The 24,512-nt window shown below is 52.8% G+C and overlaps 7 protein-coding genes across 7 annotated transcripts; 4 read left to right on the top strand and 3 right to left on the bottom strand.

Annotated features, from left to right (window-relative positions):
• Window positions 1–274: 274 nt before the first annotated feature.
• Window positions 275–1,664, bottom strand: B0I36DRAFT_239143 (epoxide hydrolase; the record flags this gene model as incomplete). The annotated part of the gene is made up of 4 exons (XM_046149668.1): window positions 275–412; window positions 488–586; window positions 660–1,322; window positions 1,422–1,664. The coding sequence occupies 4 exons, from the start codon at window positions 1,662–1,664 to the stop codon at window positions 275–277; spliced, it is 1,143 nt and encodes a 380-aa protein (XP_046016110.1).
• Window positions 1,665–3,034: 1,370 nt separating this feature from the next.
• Window positions 3,035–4,262, bottom strand: B0I36DRAFT_238502 (serine/threonine protein kinase; the record flags this gene model as incomplete). Its single annotated transcript, XM_046149621.1, has 4 exons — window positions 3,035–3,403; window positions 3,499–3,719; window positions 3,800–4,074; window positions 4,138–4,262. 4 exons carry the CDS (start codon window positions 4,260–4,262, stop codon window positions 3,035–3,037), a joined length of 990 nt encoding a protein of 329 aa, XP_046016109.1.
• Window positions 4,263–6,760: 2,498 nt separating this feature from the next.
• Window positions 6,761–8,709, bottom strand: B0I36DRAFT_361318 (major facilitator superfamily domain-containing protein; the record flags this gene model as incomplete). Its single annotated transcript, XM_046158460.1, has 6 exons — window positions 6,761–7,039; window positions 7,187–7,519; window positions 7,607–8,126; window positions 8,220–8,257; window positions 8,329–8,509; window positions 8,570–8,709. 6 exons carry the CDS (start codon window positions 8,707–8,709, stop codon window positions 6,761–6,763), a joined length of 1,491 nt encoding a protein of 496 aa, XP_046016108.1.
• A 1,169-nt stretch (window positions 8,710–9,878) lies between these two features.
• Window positions 9,879–11,660, top strand: B0I36DRAFT_265486 (Alpha/Beta hydrolase protein). The gene is made up of 4 exons (XM_046151199.1): window positions 9,879–10,822; window positions 10,880–11,069; window positions 11,129–11,405; window positions 11,480–11,660. Exons 1-4 carry the CDS (start codon window positions 10,168–10,170, stop codon window positions 11,585–11,587), a joined length of 1,230 nt encoding a protein of 409 aa, XP_046016107.1. The 5' UTR covers window positions 9,879–10,167; the 3' UTR covers window positions 11,588–11,660.
• A 561-nt stretch (window positions 11,661–12,221) lies between these two features.
• Window positions 12,222–13,334, top strand: B0I36DRAFT_406849 (uncharacterized protein; the record flags this gene model as incomplete). Its single annotated transcript, XM_046161826.1, has 2 exons — window positions 12,222–12,858; window positions 12,964–13,334. 2 exons carry the CDS (start codon window positions 12,222–12,224, stop codon window positions 13,332–13,334), a joined length of 1,008 nt encoding a protein of 335 aa, XP_046016106.1.
• A 4,269-nt stretch (window positions 13,335–17,603) lies between these two features.
• B0I36DRAFT_319527 (uncharacterized protein) lies at window positions 17,604–18,313 on the top strand. Its single transcript, XM_046153434.1, has one exon. It carries the CDS (start codon window positions 17,944–17,946, stop codon window positions 18,268–18,270), a length of 327 nt encoding a protein of 108 aa, XP_046016105.1. The 5' UTR covers window positions 17,604–17,943; the 3' UTR covers window positions 18,271–18,313.
• Window positions 18,314–22,308: 3,995 nt separating this feature from the next.
• B0I36DRAFT_286611 (uncharacterized protein) lies at window positions 22,309–23,617 on the top strand (the record flags this gene model as incomplete). Its single annotated transcript, XM_046151606.1, has 2 exons — window positions 22,309–22,385; window positions 22,469–23,617. 2 exons carry the CDS (start codon window positions 22,309–22,311, stop codon window positions 23,493–23,495), a joined length of 1,104 nt encoding a protein of 367 aa, XP_046016104.1. The 3' UTR covers window positions 23,496–23,617.
• Window positions 23,618–24,512: the final 895 nt, after the last annotated feature.

The following is a 24,512-nucleotide window of genomic DNA, read 5'->3' as shown; positions in this document are numbered from 1 at the left end:
ACATGTGCTCAGATATGCATAGAAAATACGATGAAACTCAGTTACAGCAACTTCCTCTAACGTCCCCCCAAGCCTGGCCCCTCCCCTTTGAGCCCTATTGGCAGTATTACGTGATTACTTACCTGTTCCACATAAGCCCATCTAAGCAAATGCAATGTGTACGACTGCTGTCAACCATGTGGCTTTAGCCGGAAATACGACGGTTTGCCAAGCACCCCGGTCAAGCTTGAATGACGTCCCAAGCACGTTCCTTTCTGGCCAGTTCCCACGCGTTCTATGCGGTCAGTTGACCAAAGAACTCCCTCAGGTCCTGTGCATAAAGGTCGGGGTAGTGCTCCACGGCGAAGTGCCCTCCAAAGTCGCGAGCAATGAAGAAAGTCACGTTGCTCTGTCTCTCGATCCAACTACGGGGCTGTTTGAGGGGTATGGTTGTCAGTAACACAGCCAGATGTTTGCTGCAGGCGAAGCTTCGGGAATAGTAGCTTACCGTGTGGACCGAGCCGGCAATCTCATTGAACGGGCCCGTTGCACCCCACTGGGCGACACCTGTCGGCACATCCGATTCGGGGAAATTACTGGCCTCGGGCTTTTTGGTTGCAATCGTAGTTAGTCTTACGCTGGCTTGAACAAGTGTCGGATCAGGCTTATACGCCACGTACCTTCAGCCACTCCAAATAGGCCCTGACGTTTCCATACACATCGCCGACCCACAACAGGAGGGTTCTCGTAACGATTTGCTTCAGCGTGTAAGGATACCCATCGCTTATAGCATGAATCATGGGCCAGATCCATCCCGCATAACCAACGGGGCTGTCGTTAAGCGCCTGGCTAAGCTTCAACGGGCCCTGGCTCTGCATGGTCATGTATGCTCCAAACCCGGCACTGAATGCAGAGAGTCCGCCAATATACTCGTTCTCGGCCGCATCAGTCTGGTTGCTGCTGTACCGCTCAAGATCAGCAGGCGTGGGCGAAACAGAGAAGAAGTCGGTAAAGTGGCCGACGAGGTGCTCTGCATGGTCGCCAGCCATGAACATTCCGACCCACCACCCAAGATCCGTAGAGACGACTCCATACTTTTCGTACCCCAGCGTCTTCATTAGGTCGGCAAAGGCGGCGGCAGCCTGGCGAGGGCCGAATCCTGCGCGCGTCGGAGCCGGGCTGAAACCAAACCCGGGAAGGTCGGGTGTTACCACATGGAAAGCCGGCGAGGAGCTGTCTTTGGGCGATGTAAGGGGCTTCAGGACAGCGCTCCACTCGGTATGCGTGGACGGCCAACCGTGGAGCATCAACAGAGGAATCGCATTGGGCCTTTGGGTAGATCGCTCGTGGACAAAGTGGAGCTGCAAGGGCTGGTCGTATCCGTCTCCCGCAGACACATTTACGGAATAGTGATGACCGTTACTGTTGAGCTCGTCCTGAACCTCAAGCCAGTCGTATTCGTCCGCCCAGTACCGAGCGAGCGCTGTCATATTCTCGACTGGTGGTCCTTCCCGCCAGGTATCACTCGTGCGGTCTTCTAAGCCGATGGATGGCCTGTAGAGCTTGGCTTTGGTAGCCGCCTCTGCAATAAGCTTGGGGTCGACGGAAATCTGATAAGGAGCAGGCACATTGCTGGCAGTCGCTATAGCGCAGAGCGCTGCGGTGGTGATGTTCGCGTAGAGCATTGTGTGTTTGGGGTGTTTTCGAAAATGGTCGTTAAGATGAAAGAGGTCAAGTATGCCTTGGGGACTGGAATTCCGTTTCTGCTAAGCCCCTTCACTTTGCCTTTATATCTCTTCTGCACTCGTCTGAGAGCATCTCCATGTGCTCCCAGTTAGTAATGACAGAGTCCGCAAGTGGACAACATAACATCCTTGCCGTGTTGTCCCTCGCAAATTCTTGGCTTATGCACTAGGATGTACGCGCAGACCCGCAAGCAATTGCCTATCGGCAACGACATCTAAGCGACCGCACGTGGCTGTCCTCGGGCCGGGACCCTCGCTGGAGGACTGTTTGCCTTCTGCTCGAAGGGTGGATCCGTTCTAAGCGGAGCATCTCTACCAGAATTGAAATTTGTAAGCGAGGGTGGTTGTTGAAAGCGGCTAATTTGGTGGATAGCTCAAGGGCTGAAGCCTTTTATGGCAGGGTTATAATGGGGCATATTGCTGATGCTCGATGGATACCGGCGAATTCATTTGTCCCGAAATTTGCGCGTCAGCATCGGAAAAACTTGCCAGTGGTTATCGGCGGCAAGACGAGGGACGAGAGGTAGTGGGTCTGTGACAAGGATTATCGGCTAGGGCTGATAGCCCATAATGGGCACTGAGCCTTGCGCAACCCGGTCTACCATGGGAACTCGCCTTGCACCCATGCTCTTCAGATGGCTGAACGGCTATACTATGCTTAGAAATTCACGATTCAGACTACTCGTCACTCGCCTCAACCTGGTATCACGACCCGGTATCCTGCAGGGCAAGAAACTCATTAGTCATTCAAGTCCCTATTCACAGGCGAGGAGTACATAGGCAAGTAGATCTAGTATAATACTCTTATTGTAGTTATAGTGCCTTCTAGAATCTGTCGTATCTCTTATGACAAAGAAACTGATGCGTTGCTCTCAGACACGGAGCGGAAGCCGGTAACGATTCTTGAACTGCGACAGTGCCGCTTCGGTCCTGGTACAGCTCTTTGACTTGGCGCCAAAGGTGCTCACGTGAGGGCGCCGGTAGCCGCAAACACTACTGTCATTAGCCGAACTCTGCCAATAAAATATAGCATATTGATCCAAACAATTGCCTGAGTATAGGGACGCCCATGTGGCAAGTGATGATTGGAACGTGCTTGCATCATCACTAAGGTATCAAAACATTCGTATATGGTAAGGTATCTCTCCGAAGACGCTTCCAGAGCGTCATGCTGGCCCGTAGAGTCACAAGAACCTGTTCGTTTTTCATATGAGTGAGCAGAGTGGAGAGTCACTATGTACTGTTGTGGAAGAGAGAAACAGCAACCTACACGCCTATGAAATCCAAGAAATCAATCCAAGTTTGTTCGTTCAAGCTTTCTCCGCTTCATCTCCCTCAGTGAACCAAACATGCTGCAGAGCCTCCTTCGCAGTGATCCTGTTGAGCGGATTCAAGTTGGTCATTTGACCCACGAGATCCCGGAACTCGGGCTCGATGAAGTCGTACAAACGGAACGGAGGGAACAATCCTTCTTTGAGCTTCTCTTGCACCATTTCGTCAAGCTGGGCTGCGAACTCCGGTTGGGTCTTGGTAACGTGTTCCAGATATCCGGCGTACGCTTCCCGGTCGCCGAACACGCAGACGTGCTGCCAGAGAATGCGTCTCCATACTTGGTCCTCGTCAAGGAGATTGTCTCCCTCCTCATAAAACACCATGACGTGATGCATCACGTAGATCATCTGCATCGGGATCGTCAATACACTGCGAAGCGAGCAGCAGGGGAGGCAGTCTGTGCTATGAAGAGAGAGGAAGCGCAGCACCGAAAGGGACTCACTATAACGGCGAAGGAGTAGATATCAGAGGCCTGGTTCTGGCCGGCCCTCGCCCAAGCCTCTGGACTCCGCCAATTCTTGTTCCCGCATTGAGGCCCTCTAAGCCAGTTGCCGGGTGGAATAACGACAGCCTCCTCTAAATCGCCTATTTTCACGCTCTTGAGCAGAACCTGGCGATCAGGGTTCAGCTGATAATCGACGAAAATGTTGTTCGGCTTGACGTCTAGAGGTGCCGTCGAAGAAAGACGTTAGTGTTCGGCCGCTGGATGAAAGGGGGATTGCGCCGTGAGACAGATGGAATACCATTATGTGCGAGGTCCTTGTCGTGAAGGTCTCTGAGCCCGCACAGGGCTTGTCTCAGGACGTTCTTGCGCACATCCTTGAAGAGGTTGTTTCCCGCCATCTGCAAAAGATCGTCATCCATGTACGGCATTACAAACGCACTCTCGCCAGTGATGGTATCGATTCGAGCCCTCACGTGGGGCGAGTCGGCCACACGATCGTGAACATTGGCGCGGTATCTCAGGTCTGCCTCTGACCCGAGGGAATCCTTGATGACGAACTGTTTGCCCTCGCTCCTGGAGGCGCAGGTCAGCAAGTGTTGAGCATGAGGGGTGCCATGTGTGCTCTGGGTGGCTCACTCTGCTAGGAACACACTGGAGAATGGTTTGGGCCTGGCCACAAGTGTGTCTTTGATGGTGTATGTGTGGCCCGAGTCGCTTCGCAGGGACACGCCCCGGCCGAGAGTGGCGGGTAGCTCAGACATTGTTGCTGTGCTCGACAAGAAACGCTGTCGAGGTGGAGAGGGCCAGAGAAGTGATGGGCATGGCGGATGGAGCAGAAACCACGAGGCGCGACGACGCATGATGTTGTGTTGGGCCGGGTCACCGGTGTCGAGTTGGGCCAGACGCGAGGCGCGGAGGAATGTGAAGGCAGCGTGGGATGTCCGTTTTGTCGATGTAGATACGATTGACATTGGCGCGTGGTAGTCACGGGCCACTCTCAACCAACATGTTGGCTACCAGGGCAGCCTCCGAACGTACGCAGCAGGCGGGCCTGCACGACCCACCTGCAAATGCCCGCTTGCTTGCCCTTGTACGGACCGGAAGCTGCCGTATTTCGTGCTGATACAGAAATGGAGAGCTTGATTCTGAAATAACGCTGATCTAGAATTTCTATTACCAAGGGGACATGACAAGCATTCTTTCTCCTACGCAAAAATTCAGCGGCTTGATAATTAACGTAATCCACGGGCGAGTGGCCCATACGGGCGAGTGGCCCACCCCAACCAAGTCTTGCAGGTATCACACTCGATAACACAGCCCCAACGCCTTAAATCAATTAAGCTCAATCGCTATCTTCTAGTTCAGACCCAAGAGTAACTATGTAACAAGTTCTTGCGTTATGACCGGGTTTCCCGCAGACGCTACAGCACCGCTGCTTTGGTGCAGATCGACTTTCACCCCCAGAGTTTTCCTGCATTTCCTGTACTACCTGAGCATTTACCTCTCTCTGGGTTACGAGATCTTGTCCCTCGCCTAGAGTCATGCTTTGGCCTTTCCTGAGACGTGTTTTTTTCGCCCTACGACGCTTGCTAAGTATTGCATTCTCGTCTTCAAGGGCTTTCATCCTTGCCTCCATTAAGGTAAACTTATGCATAATCCCCTTTGCCCCCTTCGTGAACTGCTCAACTGCTTCAATAATTGACGTTGGAGAGCTTCCCTGGTGACGAGAGATTCGACCTTTAATAAAATCAGACTGTGAACGGGCTTCTATAGCTGTAGTAGGCGTTCGGGAAGTCCATAGCTCGGGTGACCTCCGAGGCGTCCCTGGGGGCGTTGGCGTCTTGAACTTTACATCGAGCTTAGATAAGACTGCTTCTGGGTTATAGGGTACAAGTCCTGCCCCTCTGAAGCCTCCCTGGATGTTTTTTTCCGTCATTGTCTGTTGGAATGCTGCTAAAAACGTGGGGAGGAAGTCCTCCTTGCTGATATGCGTTGTACCCGCCTTCATCTTGAGCTCGATTTGCCGACCGTATGCTTTCTTCAGCGGACCAAAACACCCAACATCGAGAGGCTGGAGTATATGAGACGAGTGAGGAGGCATATAGAGCGTAATAATCTTGCTGTCCTTGCAGTAGAGCTCGAATTCGACCGAGTGGTGACTTTCGTGGCCGTCGAGGACGAGGAGGCGATAATCGCCTTTTGTTCGCAACTTTGTATGCTGATCGAAATGCCGAATCCAATCTAGACCAATTTCATTTGTAGTCCAGCCGTTTAGGGACGTTATAATTCTCCAGTCGCGAGGAATCGCGTCGTCTTGGTACCAGGTCGAGAGGTGATATTTGCCGGTAAATACTACGAACGGCGGGACGTAAAATCCGGTCGCGCCGACGCCCTGGATGACCGTAACCCATTCCCGATTACCCGGTTGCTTCATCTTAACGTTCGAACGTCTTTGCGCGTTTGTAACGACCATCCCGGTCGCGATAACGCCCATCTGAAAGCCTGTCTCGTCGAAGTTGTAAATATCGGAGTCCGCGACACCGTATTTCGCAACTACGTTCCGCACAAGCCGAAACCACGCGTTTATCGCGTCGGGATCCTCGCACTGGGCTCTCTTGTAGTCGTACTTGCGAAAGAAACGCGTCTGGAGCTCTGGTCGTCGTTTAACAAAGGTTGAGGCCCAGTTGATTCCGACACCTGGCCTGTCGCGCTTCGCGAGTAGTTGATTCGCCATTTCTCTAACCTCACTTAGCCGAGGAGGATATGCTCGCGCATCCAAGTCGAGAATGTATTCGACAATCTTCTCCTCTTCCAGCTTGGTTAATTTTGTAGAATTCGGAGGGCTTTCGCGTCGGGCAGGTACTCCCTTCTCTCGGCGTCGTAGGGTTGTTCGGGGGACGTTGAACATCTCGGCAGCGCGTCGGGTGCTTAAGTTTGGGTCGTTTTCCATTGCTTGGATAGCAAGGAACAATTGACTCTCTTTAGAAGGCGTCTCCATCTTTCGTGGTGGAATAAACGCGTGAAGAAGAGTTGGATTCGGTATAGTGAATGAAAGTGGGCCACTCGCCCGTATGGGCCACTCGCCCGTGGATTACGTTATGTCTTTTACATATGAGAAATTTAAGCACTTCGCGGTTCTCAGCTCGGAAAACTTCGTACTCGTTCTATATGCATTGCGCTTCCCTTACTACCCTAGTGCCTTGCAGTCCGTTGGAGCTTCTCTCAAAACGAAGAGAATGAAACCACGACACGACAGTGCTCAGTAGAGATAACGAAACTGAGGGATCTCCTTGTCAGTTTTATCCATCAGGTTGACTGAGCCATGGGCCGCCGCGCCGGCCTCGATCTCATGCAAACCACCAGCGCGATCTCGCCGCTTGTTCTCCCAAGGCAAATAGAAGCGGAGGGCAACGCAAGCGGCAAAGCCGAGGCCAAAGCAAAGCATCATAGCGAGGAAGCCAGACGGATAGCTGGGAGCCTCAGACTCGAAGAAAAGCTGGGGACCAATGATGTTTCCTGCGCAGTAGCCAACAAAGATCTGACGATGAACAAGCCCAAGAGAATGCCAGTTTCATGTTTGTGCATCTCAATTGGTGTTCGAGGGACATATTGTAAGAAGGTAAAAGAGTGATCCTGTCTCCTTCGCCTCTAATCTAAAGGGGATTGCGGAATGGGATAGACTCACCATAGCGTTTGAAGTTGTCTTCTTGGTAAACCCGCCAATGTTGCTCGACGTCATGGCCAGAAGCAGGGGAAAATTCGCAGAGTAGCCCAACGTCAGGCAATACCCAAAGAACCGAGCCCATTGGTACTGAGCAGGCACCTGTCGGATCATAGCAGCCCCAATAATCGACACAAACATGTGCCACGCCATGATGATTGTCCTAGATTTGGGGATGTATGTTGACCCGAGCATCCCCGTGATGACGAAGAAGCCCTGGAAACAAGTACCAATCATTTGTACCAACAAGGTGTCGAGTGTAGAGAATCCCATGCCCTTGATGACAATAGAGCCAAACTACGCCAAAGTTGATTAGCACCCCTCTCGCCTACCATTAAAGTCTCACACCGGTGACTTGTTTGAGCGGTATGGGTTCAGACTCACGTTGTTGACACCCCCATTAGCGATCGATCCCGTCATCTGCACCATGACCAGGAGCCAGACCTGGATGTCAGCGAGCGCCTCTAGGAACTGATGCCGCTTCCACTCGTTACTCTTGATGCCGGTCATGTTCTCTTCCACTCTCTTGATCGCCTTGACCCGATCCTCTTTGTTCAGAAATCGCGCGCTCATTGGTGTGTCGGGGAGCAGGAAGAACATGGCTGCGGACCAACACACTGTGATGGCGCCAAAGATGAGAAATATGGCCTTCCACGCCGCAATGCTCTGGATGTGGCTGATGCCATAGGCTGTCACGCCTCCCACAATGCCGGCCATGACATTGCCCATGAACCAGGCTCCCTGACGGACCGGCTGCTCCTTTCGCTTGTACCACATTGACACCATGACTGCGAGTCCAGGGGCGATGGCGGATTCGGCAACGCCCAAGAAGATGCGATTCGCGAGAAGACCGGCGGGGTTGGAGCATACAGCGGTCAACATGAGGATTGCGCCCCAGAGTGTGCTAAGGCAGGGCGGTGCAATCAGTTAACCAATCCTTTTGGACGCTAGGGAGCAACAGTCCGGGAGGTGAATAGCAGTTGCAGAGCAAACTCACATGGACGCCGCAATCATCTTGCCGACTGGGGTTCTAATCTGTATTGTGAGATGCCCGTCAGTCTATCTGTATCTTGTGACTATCGGCGTGGAGCCAGAGAATCTCTCACCATGATCCATGCTGCGGGATATGAAGCGACTAGATATCCGAAATAATAAATGCCGCTAGCCCATGAGTAGTCCGAGCCCGAGAGGTGCAGGTCTTCCCGAAGCGTCAAGATCGCGGTGAAGCCAAGCGCGGACTTGTCCAGGAATTGGAAGAGATATGACATGGCCATGATCGGTAGCAGACTGTGGCAGGTTTCCCAGGTCAGCAAAGATCACCCTTCATACCGATTCTATGATACTTACTTCCAGTCTACGAGGCGCAAGATGCGCTTGTCTTCCTCCTCGCTCAATGGCTCTGACATTACGACTGTCTCGCCGAGCTCCTTCGCAATCATGTCGGCATGGTCGCCATTGATCTCGCCATGCTTGACGTCTTCCCGCATTGTGGGCGAATGTGCAGGTGTCGTCTTCCTTGTGGTGGCGTGATCGGCAGTAAAGATTGTGGCCAAGAGAAACTCTATTGGCACAGGACGAGCAACAAGAAGGACTGCGCATGTCTCAAAGCATTTTTTCTTCGCCTTGTTGTGCAGCGACCCCCAGAGGACATATATACTGGTAGAGATGCACGGGTGCAAGGACCATTTCGATAACGAGCTCTTAGCCAACGCCGACATGCGGAGGGACACAGCGGCAAATGTAACGTAGATTGGCACGATAGCCATTTCTTTTAGGCCCGTTCCTCGAACGAAACGTGATGACGGCAATGATCGACCAGTCCTTGCTTATCATCGTGCATACGGCATTGGGGGACTCAAGTGGGCAAAGGTTCTTGTGCAGATGGACAGGGCCGTTCAATTGGTCGGCTTGGCGTCCCTGGGGCAGATAGCCGACGAGGCCAGGGATACCGTGGGACAGAATTGGGGACTCCCCAACAAGGTCACACTGTGAGGGGGAAATGGTCCCTCGCCATGGACATCGACTGAGTCCATGGACACGAAGACGTTGCTCGGGGTGCCTGCTGTGTAAATGAGCACCACTGCAATTCATGCTCAGGCAATTCACACATTGATGACACGTGCTAGTTCAAACGACTAGCCACTCCCCAACGGCCGTGTTGTGGCATCACGATCAGCAACCCGTGGTACCACACCTGCATAATCAGTGTTGGAGCAGTGGTGGGTCGACATCTTGGATGTTACTCCAGCCACTGTCCCCAAGCCCCCTCTCAAGCTTTTCTGACTCGCGCACCAAGGAGATCCCCCGCACGCCCCCGCACACGGCATTTGGTCCCGCCAAAGCTTGGTCCGATGAGAGAAGAAGCCTGGTGCATGTATGTAATAGAACCTGCGGACCGCCAAGGCTTGGTGAGAGTGACCGCCTCGAAAGATTGAAACAGGTGGATGTCGTTTTCGAGTAACAGCCCTAGAAAGTTGACGACAATGGCAAACATGGTCACAGTCTCATATATGGTGGCTTCGAATGCATCCTCCAAGCGTCCTGCATACAGCCTCTCGGTGACAAAGAGCATTCCCCTTTCCATGCCAACGACATGTTCCAATACCACGCATGATGAAATCATGATCTAACGACGAGACTCTAGACCTGCAACGTACGATATCGCCAAGTTGGCGGCGGTTGCCTGTCAGGATACAGTGAGGGCGGCGGCGGCGGCTGTTCGGCCGAAATTGACCGCTCGACCGAGTAATCGACCGAGTAACCGTGGCAGAAGGCCGGGCTCCATCGCGTACAGCATCCAGACTTCTTGGTCAACACACTTGGGTGGCGCAAGGCGAGCTGGGAGATGAAATACTATATAAACGTCACTACTCGCCATACTCTTGACATGGCAGCGAGCAACCTCAGACACTGATCCCGAGACACCCAGAACGCAATCTGATACAATGGCAGACCGTTTCAGCGCCATCCCAAGCAAGGCCGTAGGCAAGCCAGTACCTTTCACCTTAAGCGTGCCTGAAGAAGCCTTGAACGAGTTCCAGATACTCCTGAAACTCTCCAAGATCGGCCCATCAACCTGGTGGAACCAACCAGGCGACGGTCAGTTTGGACTCTCACGCGAATGGCTCACACGAGCCCAAGAAACATGGCTCGCCAAGTTCGATTGGCGCGACCATGAGAAGCGCATCAACGCCATTCCGAACTTCAAAATTCCATTGCAAGATCCTGAGCTGGGGCAGCTCGACATTCACTTCGCCGCACTTTTTTCCAAGAAGCCCGACGCCGTTCCTCTGATGTTCTTGCACGGCTTTCCCAGTTCTTTCATGGACTTCCTCCCCATCATGGAAACGCTGGTCGGCAAGTATACACCAGAGACCCTGCCCTACCATGTCATAGCGCCTTCTCTGCCGGACTACGGACTGTCCGTTCGCACTACCCGCAAGGCAGAAATGACGGTGCATAGAGCAGCCCGGGTCATGCACCAGCTCATGCTCGACCTTGGGTTTGGCGAATCAGGCTATGTCGTGCAGGGTGGCGATCTTGGCAGCATGCTCGCTCGAACCATGGCTGTGGAATACGAGGAATGCAAGGCTTTTCATGGTACGTCTTGGCCTGCTGTTGAAACAATCGTTGCACATAGTCCTGACTCGTCTCAAGTCAACATGCTCGTTCTGAACCCCGGAGATAGTGTGTCACCTTCTGCGAGGCCCACCGCTGAAGAGCAGGAGGCCCTGGATCGCACAAAACGTTGGCAGGAGACCGGATTTGCCTATGCTCTTGAACACGGCACGCGCCCGGCTACAGTCGGGCTGGCCATGTCCTCGAACCCGCTTGCCCTGCTAGCCTGGTCTGTCTCGCCCTCATGACTACCCAAGGTCTGGACCAATATGCTGACAAGGCGTATAGGATCGGTGAGAAACTTTGTGAATGGGTCGACCCGCACTCGCCGTTGTCACTCGACACCATCCTGGCTACAGTGAGCTTCTACTGGTTTACAGACACGTTCCCTAATTGCCTGTACCATGCGGAGCTCGTCAAGAAAGTCATGGCCGGCAGCACGTTACCGATATCGACGGAGAAGCCGATGGGCTACTCACTGTTTGCGCATGATCTGGCCATTCTGCCCCGGGCTTGGGCAGAGGAGCTGTACCCAAACTTGAAGCTCTTCAGATTTCACGCCGAGGTAAGATACGAAACCCAGTCGCATCTACAGGTCCGATGATTGTGATGGAGTACTCATACTCAGTTGATAATCAGGGTGGCCATTTCGCTAGCTTGGAACAGCCGCAATCGTTTCTAGCAGATGTGGAGGAATTTATACAACTGTCGCGAAGTCTGTTCTCAGCGCCGGGGGCTCTCGTTTGATTGGTCAACTCGGGCCGGCCTTGTCCTTCACTCCAGTCGAGTTAATTAGACACGTTTGCCAAGACAAGACCTGTCCTCGTGGATGCGATCATCAACAGTGGGAGGATGCTTGTGCTACAGTCCAAGCCTTTCCTGGCGTCGAAAGAAGCAAGAGTGGTGCCCAAAGTTCCATCCAGCCACCGCAAGGCTGCTTCGCCCACCAGAATGGCGAATCTCAGTTGAGGGCCCATTTATTATCCCTACCGCAGCAAGGCTGTACATATTTAGCAGCATTGCGGAGGTTGTCTTGTCCTCCTTACGAGGTGATGAGCACGATCCTTCGATCGCCAGTGGCTCAGCTGTTATTCCCCACACTGCGCAAGGCCGCCTGGGACATGGGCTTGCCTGCCAAATAGTCCACAGATGGGACCTGCATGATGGGCTTGGCATAAGCGCCGTACGTCATAACCATCTCGGGCGTGGCTGTCACACCGCCTGTGTAACAGATCTTCAACGTTCCCTAAGCATTCGTCTCATCCTGCTTGAGAAGCACGGCCCCAACATTGAACAGTATTTGAAGGGTTCTCCTCGCGGCAAAGGAGCCGAGCAATTCTTACCGAGCACATCCTTCATCCTGAATAAGTAGTTCGAGAGCATGGTGATTGCACAAGACACGCGAGGCCAACATCAGACTACAGCAAAGCACTTTGCTCAGACCAGTCACTGGACCATACTGGCCACAGCCCGGCTGCTATTTCAATCCGGTCTTATAACGGCCACAACACCTACCCATACCCAGCAGGCCCATGCTCTACGCGCCACGCAGATCGAGGCAGCCCTGACAGGCAACGTTCCCGTCCACGCTTCACGCCTCAACATCCCATACCCGGGTTCCTGGGACACAGAGGAGCTATCCCGCCCCTGGACACTTGAGCTTAACGTCACCCACAACGGCACTCCCGACAGGAAGACAGAAGTAATCTTGGAAGTGCGTCCACCACCGGCGCCCGGACCAGGTGCCCTCTACGATGAAGACGGCGAGTCCAACGTTCCCCGGGAGGTTTCAGGCACGTGGAAGGTCATGTACCTCCTTCCGCAGCCCGTCGACCTGCGCCAAGTGCCCGGGGACAACGATATGGAGGATGGGTCATGCCCTACGAGCGTGCTGAGCGAACAGTGCGTACGAGATATGCGCGAGCTGATCAGCATTGACCCCAAGGACTTCGAGCGGACGTGGGAGAACTTCACGGTGCCTGAGAGCTGTGGGGGATATACAAAGCCAGAGAGATATTGTAAGTCTTCTCGGAGCGGGTGCTGCGACCAGTCCGTGTTTGCTTCTATGGCACGTTTCCTGGCGTACGGGATGTTGAACTGACAAGGTGACTCATCAACGACAGACACATCCACGCCTAAGCTCAGGTTCAGCCTGGGTGGGCCGAACTCATACAACACTTTCGGTCTTCGCACGTGGCCGCTCATCTCTGTTTGGGGCAAGGACTGGAAGCCCGACAACGATGGCCCAGTTCTGGTGCCTGCAGAGAACATCCTATTCTCATGTGTGAAAGCTGCCGTCGCAATGGATAATAGCACATTACCTACAGGCGGTACTCTTGGCCTCCCCTATGTCACGTCCACATGGGCGCCTGGGCCGGCAACCCCTACGGCTGCGACGCCAACGCCTACCAGTGCTGGTATGAAGCTGAATCTCGGTCTTGCCTGGTCGATTGGTATTACAAGTGCAATCCTGGGTCTTGCTGGTTCCATCTAAGGGCTTATAGAACAAGCAGTATCCTGGACAAATTGGAGAATCTATCCGTTTTAAGCTGATGAATTTTGTTGGCCGTCAATTCTGAAGGTGGCAGGATGATGCAAACAGCCTGTGGGAACCACAATAAGCTCTTACACAACCTCCATGAATAACGTACCTCTAGGCAAGGTAGCATTGAAACACATCATCCCCTTCCCTACATACGTTCTCATGTTCGACCTTTTCCACCATCTCATCCACCTTGCCTTCAGCTAATCTGAGCCGCCGAGGCTGACGGGCAATTTCACATCCGACTTCCCTGCCACTGGGTCCGTGTGAAACCTGGGAACCAAGTCTATCTTTCACGAAACCGCCACTTTCACCCGGACTGCAGGTATCGCTGTCTTCTCAGCTTCTTCTGCACAACATGCAACCGTAAGAGCTCTCTCGCGCACGGTGCCGGCCACGCGGAACGATATCGACCCTTCAGCAGTCTTCCTGTGCTCGATCACGACAAAGCCGCGATGGCACATATATTCACCCTATCTATCTTCGATGGCGAAGACATAGCCAGAATCTCGCACGACCCAGACAGAGAGACAGGCCCGCTGCTCTTCAGCCTCAGGACAACGACAGATCTGCCTCGTACGAAGCATTTAGGGGCGAATGCAACGGCTGCGATGAGCTCCTCTCACCTCGGCTCCGACAACCCGTGAGTACTGTTAGAGCAGCTGAATACTTCATGAGGCTGGTCATGCAAAGCTTGGCGCCACGCCACAGCAGCTGATCAGCCCTTATAAGCTAGTGGTGTCGATCTTTTCACTCGAATCCCGAGCTGGCTAGTGGCAGCAGATCCGTGGCCACAGATTGGGTTTCGCCAGCCAAAGATTGGGTTGCGTCGGCACGTGGACTGCCTTGTTTCCGCTTCCCTGAATGAGTGGCAAATGATTATGGGCCATTAGCTTGGTTCAAACAAGCCAATCAAGCTTGGAGGCTTGGGCAAAGCTTGACTAGGGTAAATGGGGAGCGGCTTTCTGAACCTTCTGGTCATCTTTCCCAGTGCGGCTTAGATACTATTTGTCCGGGGCAGATGTGGCTGGCTGATAGCATAGTTGTGCTTTTACACGGTCGACTGGAGTATGGAGGGTTGCTGCCATGCAAAGAGCGAGAACTAAACTAGATACTCTGGGGACACCCGCACTAGCTCAAAGCATAAGTGTGATGGGGTGGCAGCACCTGAGTCCGGCATATACTAGGCGGCTTTGACACAGGAAATGCAGACTTGCAACATGCCTATTATCGTGTGCGACGCACCCCGTGAAGCCTTGACAATACCGTCCACCATCCCTGGTTCCTTTTCTGTCAGGCCCCTTCACATTATCATATCGTGACCAGGCGTGTCCAACCTATGGTTGCTCCTTGCCGCGCCAGCTTTTGACCCAATAGAGCATGCAGAAACTGGGCTCACACGTGGTTACCCATGAGCCGGAACTCAAAGCGTGACGTCTGGTGACTGGGGTATCTTGTCGCCTCGTCTCACGAAGCGCCGGTTGGTGGGCCGCTCCTGCGGCAAGCCCAAGGCACTTCTTCTAAGCTGTCTGGGAAGCGGCGCGGTCATAGAGCCAATTTGGTCCCCGGCGTACTAGGGTCGCGGGGCTGATAAGCTACGTGGCCGACACTACCGTGATTGGGGAGAAACTACCTGTGATGACGCGGATAGTGCGACGAAAGCCTCGTCTACGCCAGTGCCGACCACGGCTTAAGGCGGCTCGAGTAGGGTTTCCGGCAGCGTGCAAGGCGGCGCTACGGGCGGTGTACATTCTGACCGCATTAGTATCGTAAAGATGCTTCCTCCAGCTCTCTGCATCGGTGCCGTTTTCACATCATAGGCAAAAACACTATTATCGCCCACTAGACTGATTGTAGTAACCTGACCATCAGGTGGCAACATCGGGTCAAGGACAAGGGCAGGTCATATACGCGGAGCAGCGCATCCCAGGTTATACTTAGATATATACCTGAGAAACTTAGTATCCTCCCACTGTACAGAGATCCCGTGATTTTGCGGATTAATGGAGGCAGCCTTCAGACCCCGCAGAATCGAAGTATTCGTAGTATCGAAATTGGTAGTCATACTTCAGTTATCAAAGAGCAAAGACTCTACATGCGAAGTAGAATAAAATTTGATTAGCACTGTGGTTCTGCAAGTGCGGGGATCTTGCGCAAGGGTGGGTGCCAGCACCATGGATCTAGACCAAGCCATAAGTCCACCGGGCGCCTCGGACGGGTCCAACGAGCAGCTAAGGCTAGCCGAGGAAAGCACTTTGACCTCTTAAGGCTAAGAGGACAGGACTAGGTATCGATAGTATTCTACCTTTGTAAAAGACAGCTTATCGGCAGCAAAGTCCCGATGAGTGAACCAGTCTATTTGGGCCTGGACCTAGACCCCGAAGAGGTGCGCGTTTGACGATAATACAGGTATACATATTACGGATACCTGGGCGATTCCCCTGCGGCCATCCCTTATCATTACCCCCCGCGACGATCTCACCCGCATGTCTCTCTCATCCTTTGACTATATGAGCTGATCTTCAAGTTTACCAAAATCATCCTCCCGGTGTCATCAAGAAGAACAAGGTCCCCTGCTTGTCTACCATGAAAAATGAGGTTGTTTAATCCAAGGTCCTTTCTAGTGCCTTCTTCAGCTCTCCTAGTATGGGTGAGCGCAACTATCATTGATGACGGCCATGTTGTTGCCGACGTCTCCCCAAACCACGCCTCTATCGAATCCCCTTTCCAGAAACGGACCGTCAATTGTGCCAAGATCGACGGCGTCCTACGTGCCATCAAATTTCTAGGGCCTCCCGCGACCACCTTTTGCCGTTCCTATGTCCACTCTCCAGGCGTTGTCACTTTGCTACCAGCTACTGTTACAGTCACGGAGTAAGTCAAAACACACAGCGGCTAAGAAACGGCACAATTAACTGCATGACTAGGCCTTGCTAACACCTCTTCCAACAGTCAAACTGCTACTATGACGGGGGTTGGCCAGACTACATATATCACGGTCACTACAGGTTCTCCCGTTATTATTGCCGACAACAAGGCTCGTCGAACTGCCGCCCCAGTATATAATGTGCACGACCCCAGAGCCTACGGCCCGCCCCCGCAACTGCTTTCCTACGCCGCTAGTGAGATTTCCTCAGCCTGTCGGTGCTTAAACTTGGCTCCTACGGCAACAGTGACGCCGGCTCCATCGATAGCACATGCGGTAAGGCTTTCTTCATGCTTGTTATCTTGTTCTATTCTCTATGATACTGTTTTGATCCGTGCGGCCTCTTCCAGGCTTGTTTCGTTCGCCTGTGTTATATCATCTGGCACGTCGTGTAATATCAAAACGCCTTCTCTACTTCGCAGGACTTTGACAACTTCTAGGTAGAAAACTCGTTAAGACTACACCTCGCTAACTGTACTTCATGTATCTAGACGATTACTGTTACGGTTCCTGGTGCGCTTGTAACGGTGACTGACACGACCACAACGTGCAACGCGCCAGGCGGGCCATGTACGCGCTATGATAACTGTTGTAATGAAATCTGCGCTATTGTTGAAAATTACGTCACTGTAAATACATGTCTATAGTAATAGCGGGTGCGCATTGGAAAATGATACACAGTACATGAAGTTGAACTGCATGACGAGCGGGTCATTCGTGGGTGGTGTCCGGGGCAAAGGACCAGGACAGGTAAAGACGACTGTTCATAGGCGTCCTGCAACATTGCGATGTTGTCAGCCGGTGAAAGCGATTGTCAAAGGGTGAGGCTGACAGACGTGACCGGTATCCTGTTGCCTGACATTTTGCTTTGGACCTGCGATTGTCATGCCGTCGTGCATGTCAGCCCGCTCCTGTCCCCCCAGAACACGTGCTGCATTGAAGTGGCTGCGCCTTGTGGTTCCCCGGTTACAAGAATCTCGTGACATGGTCGGCTCCATTGCAAGCCCTGACGCTGGCATGGCTGCCGGCAGTTAGAGTTAGTGCGTCTAGAAAATGGCACTGTCCAACTGGTCTCTTTTCGTGGAAGCCAAGCAAGCCAGCGCTCCAGAATTCTGCTGCCTACTGCGCCAAGCCTGACACCTGCTGGGGAGCAGGCCGCAGTACAGCTGCGCCCCCAGATGCGATTCAGGCCATGCCCGCTTACATAAGGCTATCACCCCGTGATTGGACAGAGCTGGCTCTATCATGTCATCTCACCCATGCTTTGGGCTGCTTAACACAGTGCACAGCCAACACGGCCTATCAACCAGGACTCTAGAGGCCCAGCCGGCATTTCGATCTCACATTTATATAAAGTCTACTACCCTTTGAATTTATCGATTTGCATGAGCCCTACATCCATCATTTATTCAATACACAGGATACAGAGACACTCTCATCTCGCCAGCACCGAATACAGTCGTGTCCCTTGCTCAGAGTCTTTGAATCACGAGTCTCACCGTCCAAGAAACGTCCGCGGCATTCAAAGAGAAGATTGCCAGTCTTACTATTGACAGTATGCGCCCAAGCAGCCCACATCTCTCCTCGGGCTATTAATGCAAGCCCTCATCTAGGAAAATTTCTATAATATCAGACATGGGTTTCCTAGGCGCCAAGTACCGCGCCTACAAGGACGCCCGGAGTGGTCGAAGCGCCAAGTTCTCGGACGACGACATTGAAAAGTACACGGGCAAGTCACGCGTCGATCTGGACAAGTGGGCAGTTACCACCGAGGGGGTGGGCCGTTGGCAGCCGGCCAGCTCGATGATGGCAGGCGGTACGGTTGGACTGGGGATGCATGAGATGCCCATGAATGTAACGCGTCAGCCCCTCAAGTTTGGGCCCGAGTGGGAAAAGAGGCACCTAGAATGGGAGCAGCAGCACCGAAACGTAGGGGTTAGGTCAGGGGACGCGAAGGAGTGAAAGGGTTAAGTGACACATATGAACACTATTTCTTGCAAACAATGAACTGTCTTGAACCGTCCTGTCGGTTTCTCCCAATTGCCCACTACTACTGAATAGAGAGAAGTAATCGCCACTTCAAAATCCCTAGTAGACAGATTCCAACCCACCCTTATTTCCCACCAGCATCTTCGCAGCTAGGTATCGAGGGACGTGTTTTGACGACCAAGCAATGTAACATCGATCGTTCTCGAAAGAATAAAAGAGCTCGGGGCTACGCCTTAGTCTCATGCTAGACTTGTAGCTAGCCGTATTGTGTTCTTGATCTCCCAACCGTTCATAACCATGATCGCGAGCTCTGCACATTCGGTCACCGGCTCGATTCTGGCATCACTATTGCGAGAACTTTCCAGCCAACTAGTCCACACCAGAACATAAGCGCAATAAACGAGAGCCTCGAACCGGATAGCAAGGGTAATGCGACTTTCAAAGGCGAAGTCAATGTTTCGTACGCAGTTGGCCGTCAGGAACAGGAATCCGATTGATACTCCATAACGCGAGGAAAGTGCGGCGCGTTTCCGGCACTATGCTAGTCAGGCGTAGAATGCTTCCCTTCTGGCTTCGAAGGTCGTTGCAGCGTCCCAGACGTCGATCAAAGTTGGTACTATTATAGGAGGACGAACGCGTGGCGGCATGCAGCGGGACTATTTGCGTGTTTTTGCGTGCCCAACATAGCGAGATTTATCCTGCAACCCTTCCGTGTGATCGTTAGAGCCGAAATGAAGTTCAATGCTTGCATTGGCGTAGCACAGCCATGGGTAAACCACCCACTCGCAGGCGTGGACCCATAATCAGCTCTCGTACAGCTACTTATCCACAAGCGATGTCCAGCCACAGCTAAGAACTAGAGAATTATATCCTCGCTCTCGTGTACGTTTAATCTACCTGAACACAGACTACGGAATACTACCAGCCTCCGCCTTCTGCACCATAATTAGGCTTTGTTTTCGTACCTATTAAGCTTTCCAGCAAAAACGCGCGCGCCCAGTCAGGGCTCGCATTTATCATGGTCGCCGTCCGCTACAACCCTGATGGGACCCGATAAAATTCTACGCGTTTCCAACCTAGCATTCTACAGCCATTATTCACGATGGGATGCTCGTTCTTCCCCTATTTTCTGCTCGCCACCATCTATCTTTTGGCTCAGGTCGCCTATTCTTTGCCACAAAGAGGCATTGAAGCCATAGAGAAGCGTGGAGATGTTGCGCAATGCCTGGAGACTCTCGTCTCCCTCAAGGCTTCTGCTTTCTGCTCCGCCTTCATCAGCTTGAAAGATATCACCTCAACCATCACAAGGATTGATACAACATACGCTACGACAATCACAGTTCTGGCAGCCGCTTGTACCACTACTCGTATTGCAGCCGTAACCACTAGCACAAGCATCCTCCTAGCACCTGCGCCGCACAGTACCTCGACTGTCGTCCTGTCTGCTTCCGCAACTTCTACAGCTACGGTATCTACGTCCGTGATCACGACGACCTTGGTTTTGTCGGCGTCAACGTCGACTAGCACTGTCAGCATCCCGGCTTCGATTGTGACGAGCACAATCACTCAACCTCCAAGCACGACCAGTACAACGACGGTTACAGTGACCTCGACAGTCCTGACATCAGCGTCGGTCTTCCAGTCCTTCTCCCGCGAAGTTCCTACACTAAACCATGTTCAGGGCTATAACGACATACTCAGAAGTAGGTGGGAACACTCCAAAGCTCCGTGGGCGCCGCGGCAGCCACTCCCAGAGGGCTTCGAGTAGCTTGCAGCTCGAGCTCTCTCAGCTCGGCCATACATTCGCCTACGACGTTATCAAGGAGGCTTGCTCAAAGTGGATCAAACCAAAGATCATGACCACTTCAACCGTTCTTCCGGGCTCGATGCGCAGATTCACGATCACCGCGCCTACTAGCTGCACCGTGGTCACCCCACCAGCTTCCCTAGTGGTACAGCAGACTACTTCGATACCACCAACTATATTAAGTGAGTTTGCTTTCAGTCATACAAGAGATGGGCGACCGGAGCGAGCTAGAACAGTAGCTGATTTACTACTTTCTCATTCTAGTAACTGTAACCAGCATCTCAACTACTACATTTACTGCAACATTCATACCGGTTAGCACGTTTACGGTAACTAGTCAGCTACCTCTTAGCTCCACTATTACCACATTTTCACAGCAAACTAGTATTACATTCACCACGGTTCCCGCGCCTATCCCCGTTACAACAGTCACAGCCTCAACATCGACGACAGTAAGCACAGGCAGCTACTACGTTAACGGTGTCACGCCATATACGAACGACTGCAAACCAGGCCAAGTCTCACCAGTAGACTTGGGTATTCCTGGAGTTACTGCCTCCGTCGTTACCGAGTGTAATTCGTATGGTGGCTATCCAGTCTCGTACATAAAATCGGAATTCGCATCCAGCTGGAGCGCCTGCGTAAATGCCTGTATCAATGACGCATGCACCGCGGTGAATTGGAATATTTTAACGGGTAATTGTTACATCTACAACGGCTACGAAGGTAGCATCACTACCAACTATGGCTATAACTATGCCTATTTTGATATAAGAGAAACGTAGATATGCAAACAGTAATAAGTCGATGTTTGGCACTTCAAAACCCAAATAGTTTGCTAGAACCATTAGTATTCTAAGAATGACACCGGTTTCTGAACTCTACAGGAGACTACGCAAAGAATGACGAAGCTTCGTCTAGGAACCATTAAAAGTAGCTGCTCTAGTAGCTGGAAGGTCTTAGCGGTTACATCATCAGGTTCAGACTTATTGCGTCTTCAATATTTTCCGCGAAGGAGATAGACTAATTCTAGAAGAATGAAATTCATAGCACACGAGCTAAGTCCTCAAATCTTTGAGTAGTCGACAAAGTATCCATAGACTCATAATGCAACGTCTATTCCTCCTTATTGCTATGCTCAGGGTCTCGGGCGTAAACGGCTTGCCTTCTAGTGATTCCTCAGTTCTCTTTGCCATAGTCCCAGCTAACCTCGACCGAATGCAACCAGGCAGACGAAGGTAATGGACAGGCGCGTCAGGCTTTCGCCTTACGAATTCCGAGACGTGGTTATCGACTGCGTCTCTTCGGTGCAGCGAGAGTACACGCATCCTCGTAAAGCATCCTCCCATCCCGCTAATTATGAAGAGAGATGAATCTCTGGGTAGGCTGCATACGGGGAGATATATCTTTATATATTTGCATGAGTACGTGCGTGTAACGTTCCCAGGCATTTCATGATACTTGGAAGACAGGCTTCTATGCCATGGGTAAACGGCAAGCCCCGTCTTGGAGGAGAGCCCGCCTTGGTCCTGAAAAGCTTCTCTCCGAAGCTTGTCTGGATTTCCGCGGGGGCTCTAAAGGGGGTGGGGGCGGGGAGGGGGGGTTTGATATGAGCGCCCGGTAGAACTGGAACCCGGCTATTTACCCTTGTCCTCTCGGTCGGTCACAGTGGAGCTGCCCAATTTCAACGGTCGGGACTTGGAACCCCAGCCTCAGCAGGCCCGAAAAGCCATCGCTGAAGCCGCACAGAAGCCGGCTTGACAGCTTTTTTACACAGACTTCCGTCAGACATAGCGTCAGACTATTCTGCGACCCTGATACGTAGGTTCCTACACACCTGTCGCTAAAAAGATAGAAAGCTCTTTGTCCTTCTCATGAGAACCCCTCTACTGTAGGAGGGGGCCTCTCTGTTTCCCCCGCAATACAATAGTCTAGATATAGGTTAGCTATAGGGTACGAACCCGTAGAAGTGCGGCTATCTCGCTTAACATGGGTCTCACCAGCGGGTAAGCTTGCAACTTACCCATCTTCTACTGCTATGCTGTTCAATTCTTTCTATCTGTGCCCTGTATCTTACTGCGATCGCTACCTTCATCCTACATTGTACATGCGAAAGAGTTTCTGCCTTCACCGCGCAGACGATACCGCATCTCCACATTCTTTGCCTCCAACTGGACATACGCTCCTTCCCCTCTCTTGTTGTTATGCATCCTGGCTCCGTCCTGGTGCTCGCCTTGCTGGCGGGTGCCCAAGCGGCCGATACTGTCCAGTACGGTGCGTTGTAAGTCAATACTGTCCCACGCGTCGGAGCATCCGCAACCTTCCAGTTCCCGGAGCAGCTGACCGAAAATGTCGTGCTTCAAGCCTCAAGACCGCGACGTACTCGGTGGCCAACGCGCTCGGCTTCTTCACCAAGAACAACCTGGAAGTCGTATACAACCAGGTGCCTAATAGCACCGCAGCCTTTGACTCGATACTTGATGGGCAATACGACATCCTGACAGCAACCGTCGACAATGCGCTCAACTACCGCTTCAACCAGGCCCAGCCCATCACTGTACTTGGCCAGCTGGACCAGGGCCCGGGTCTTGTCCTCGCTGCCGTGCAGTCAATTACCAGTGCGAAGCAGCTCAAAGGCAAGCCTATCATTGTCGACTCGCCGGTCAGCGGCTACGCCTACCTGCTACGTAAGATCCTCTCATCCCACGGGCTAGAGCTGGGCGCCGACTACTACTTCATGACCGTGGGTGGCACCGCGGCGCGCTACTCAGCTCTATTAACCGGCCAGCTGCCGAACGGCACTGCCGTCTACGCCACAATCCTCAACTACCCCTTCACCGAGCAGGCCGCCGCTCTGAACACAGGCAAGGCGCCGTCGATCCTGGGCGCTGTCGCCGACGTTGTCGCGCCCATTACCTCCAGCGCCTTCACCATCCGCCAACAGTCCCTCGCGGATCCCGTGACGCACGATCGCCTCGTCCGTTTCACTCAGTCCATGTACGCCGCCAATGAGTACCTGCTCGAGCCCCGCAACAAAGAGTGCGCCGTCTCCGCCATCGCCGCCCAGCTCAACATCACCTCGGCCATTGCCCAGTCCGCCTACACCGACGCCATCAACTCGCTGACGGGCGAGGTGTCCCCCGACGGGAGTTTTGGCGTCAGCACACAAGGCATCCGCAACGTCAAGGACGTTAGGGCCCAGTACGGCGGTTTCGCCGGCGCCCCGGCGGGCTTGGATTTTGACGCTGCCCTGAGACCAGGCCCAGGCCAGCTGATCGACTATGGCATCCGCGACGAGGCTGTGTTACGCCAGACATTAAGCCCACTTAAAAGCACGTGCGAGCCTTCCACTGTCAACATGCAGGCCCGCAGCGGGGATCTCGGCGCTTGAAAACTCGTCAGTGGTGGACAATGTTGTGCAAAGAGACAACGGCACGGTTAACCAATCGGGTCCGTTCGAATTATGTGAGCTTATGAATATGACAGCCTTCATTATAATAGAGAGAGACAGGCAGAAATTTGCCCTTGTGGCGTTTGCATAGGGCCTTGAGCATACATCATACACACCCTTATAATCCGGCCATCTTTGCACATCTGATTGCCCATTCACAACTGGTGCCATGAGGTAGTTCTAGCTAATGAAGGCGGCATTAGCGACTCCCAAGTCATGGAAGCCCGCAACAAGAGCGAGTTGAGTGTGTCGGCCGCGACGCGATGGCTATGCCTCGAAGGAATATCCCGACAAGGTGGCCCTCCGGTCCTACTAGGCAGGGTTGACGGAGCAACACCAGGGCGTCACGGCTACAGAGAAATCGACACGAGATAGAGTACATAATGCACTGGGATACATCTCTGCGGAAAAATTAGGTTGGGAAAGGTGGTCAAAGGCCGAGCAGAGTCCAGGCACGAGGTCCTGGCCTAGCCGAAGCTGAGCTGAGCAATTTAGTTCTGCTGCAATCCGAGACGAGATTTCTGCATTGTAGTGGTTAGCCTGCAGAGAGTCATAGCTCGGGAATACGTACTCTCCAATGCCCCAGTCACCACAAGAATTCGTTACAAATGTTCAGGAAATGTGACCAAAGACTTGGTGCCATCTTTCTTGGGCGCCAATCTGGCGGCGTCCGTGTTTGGTACCAGATTTACAGACATGAAATTACTAGAGTCTTGGTCATTCGACCTAGATCAAATAACGATATCAGGCCGTGAGTGGACCCATCGGTTCTTGGGGTTTGATCCTGATTATGCTTCTCAATACCACTGAGTGAATGGCTAGACATAACTGGCCTCTGACCCGCATAGCCTGGTAGCACCTGCTTTATGCCAATGCCATGTTCATTGCGAAGTCTGCGGCGCCTTCAACAAGGGAAGGAGGGAAATCATGCCTGCCACCCCAATATCGGCAAAGGCG

This window comes from Microdochium trichocladiopsis (genome assembly GCF_020744255.1).
Source record: "Microdochium trichocladiopsis strain MPI-CAGE-CH-0230 chromosome Unknown B0I36scaffold_3, whole genome shotgun sequence".
Taxonomy (NCBI): domain Eukaryota; kingdom Fungi; phylum Ascomycota; class Sordariomycetes; order Xylariales; family Microdochiaceae; genus Microdochium; species Microdochium trichocladiopsis.
This window is presented reverse-complemented; position numbering and strand designations above follow the sequence as displayed.

Excerpts from the sequence above, each read along its gene's own strand:
- B0I36DRAFT_265486 (XM_046151199.1), top strand. The coding sequence starts at position 10,168 with ATGGCAGACCGTTTCAGCGCCATCCCAAGCAAGGCCGTAGGCAAGCCA. Across the intron at positions 10,823-10,879 it reads GGAATGCAAGGCTTTTCATG|TCAACATGCTCGTTCTGAAC; the intron begins GTACGTCTTGGC and ends ACTCGTCTCAAG. Across the intron at positions 11,406-11,479 it reads TCTTCAGATTTCACGCCGAG|GGTGGCCATTTCGCTAGCTT; the intron begins GTAAGATACGAA and ends GTTGATAATCAG.
- B0I36DRAFT_319527 (XM_046153434.1), top strand. The coding sequence starts at position 17,944 with ATGGGTTTCCTAGGCGCCAAGTACCGCGCCTACAAGGACGCCCGGAGT.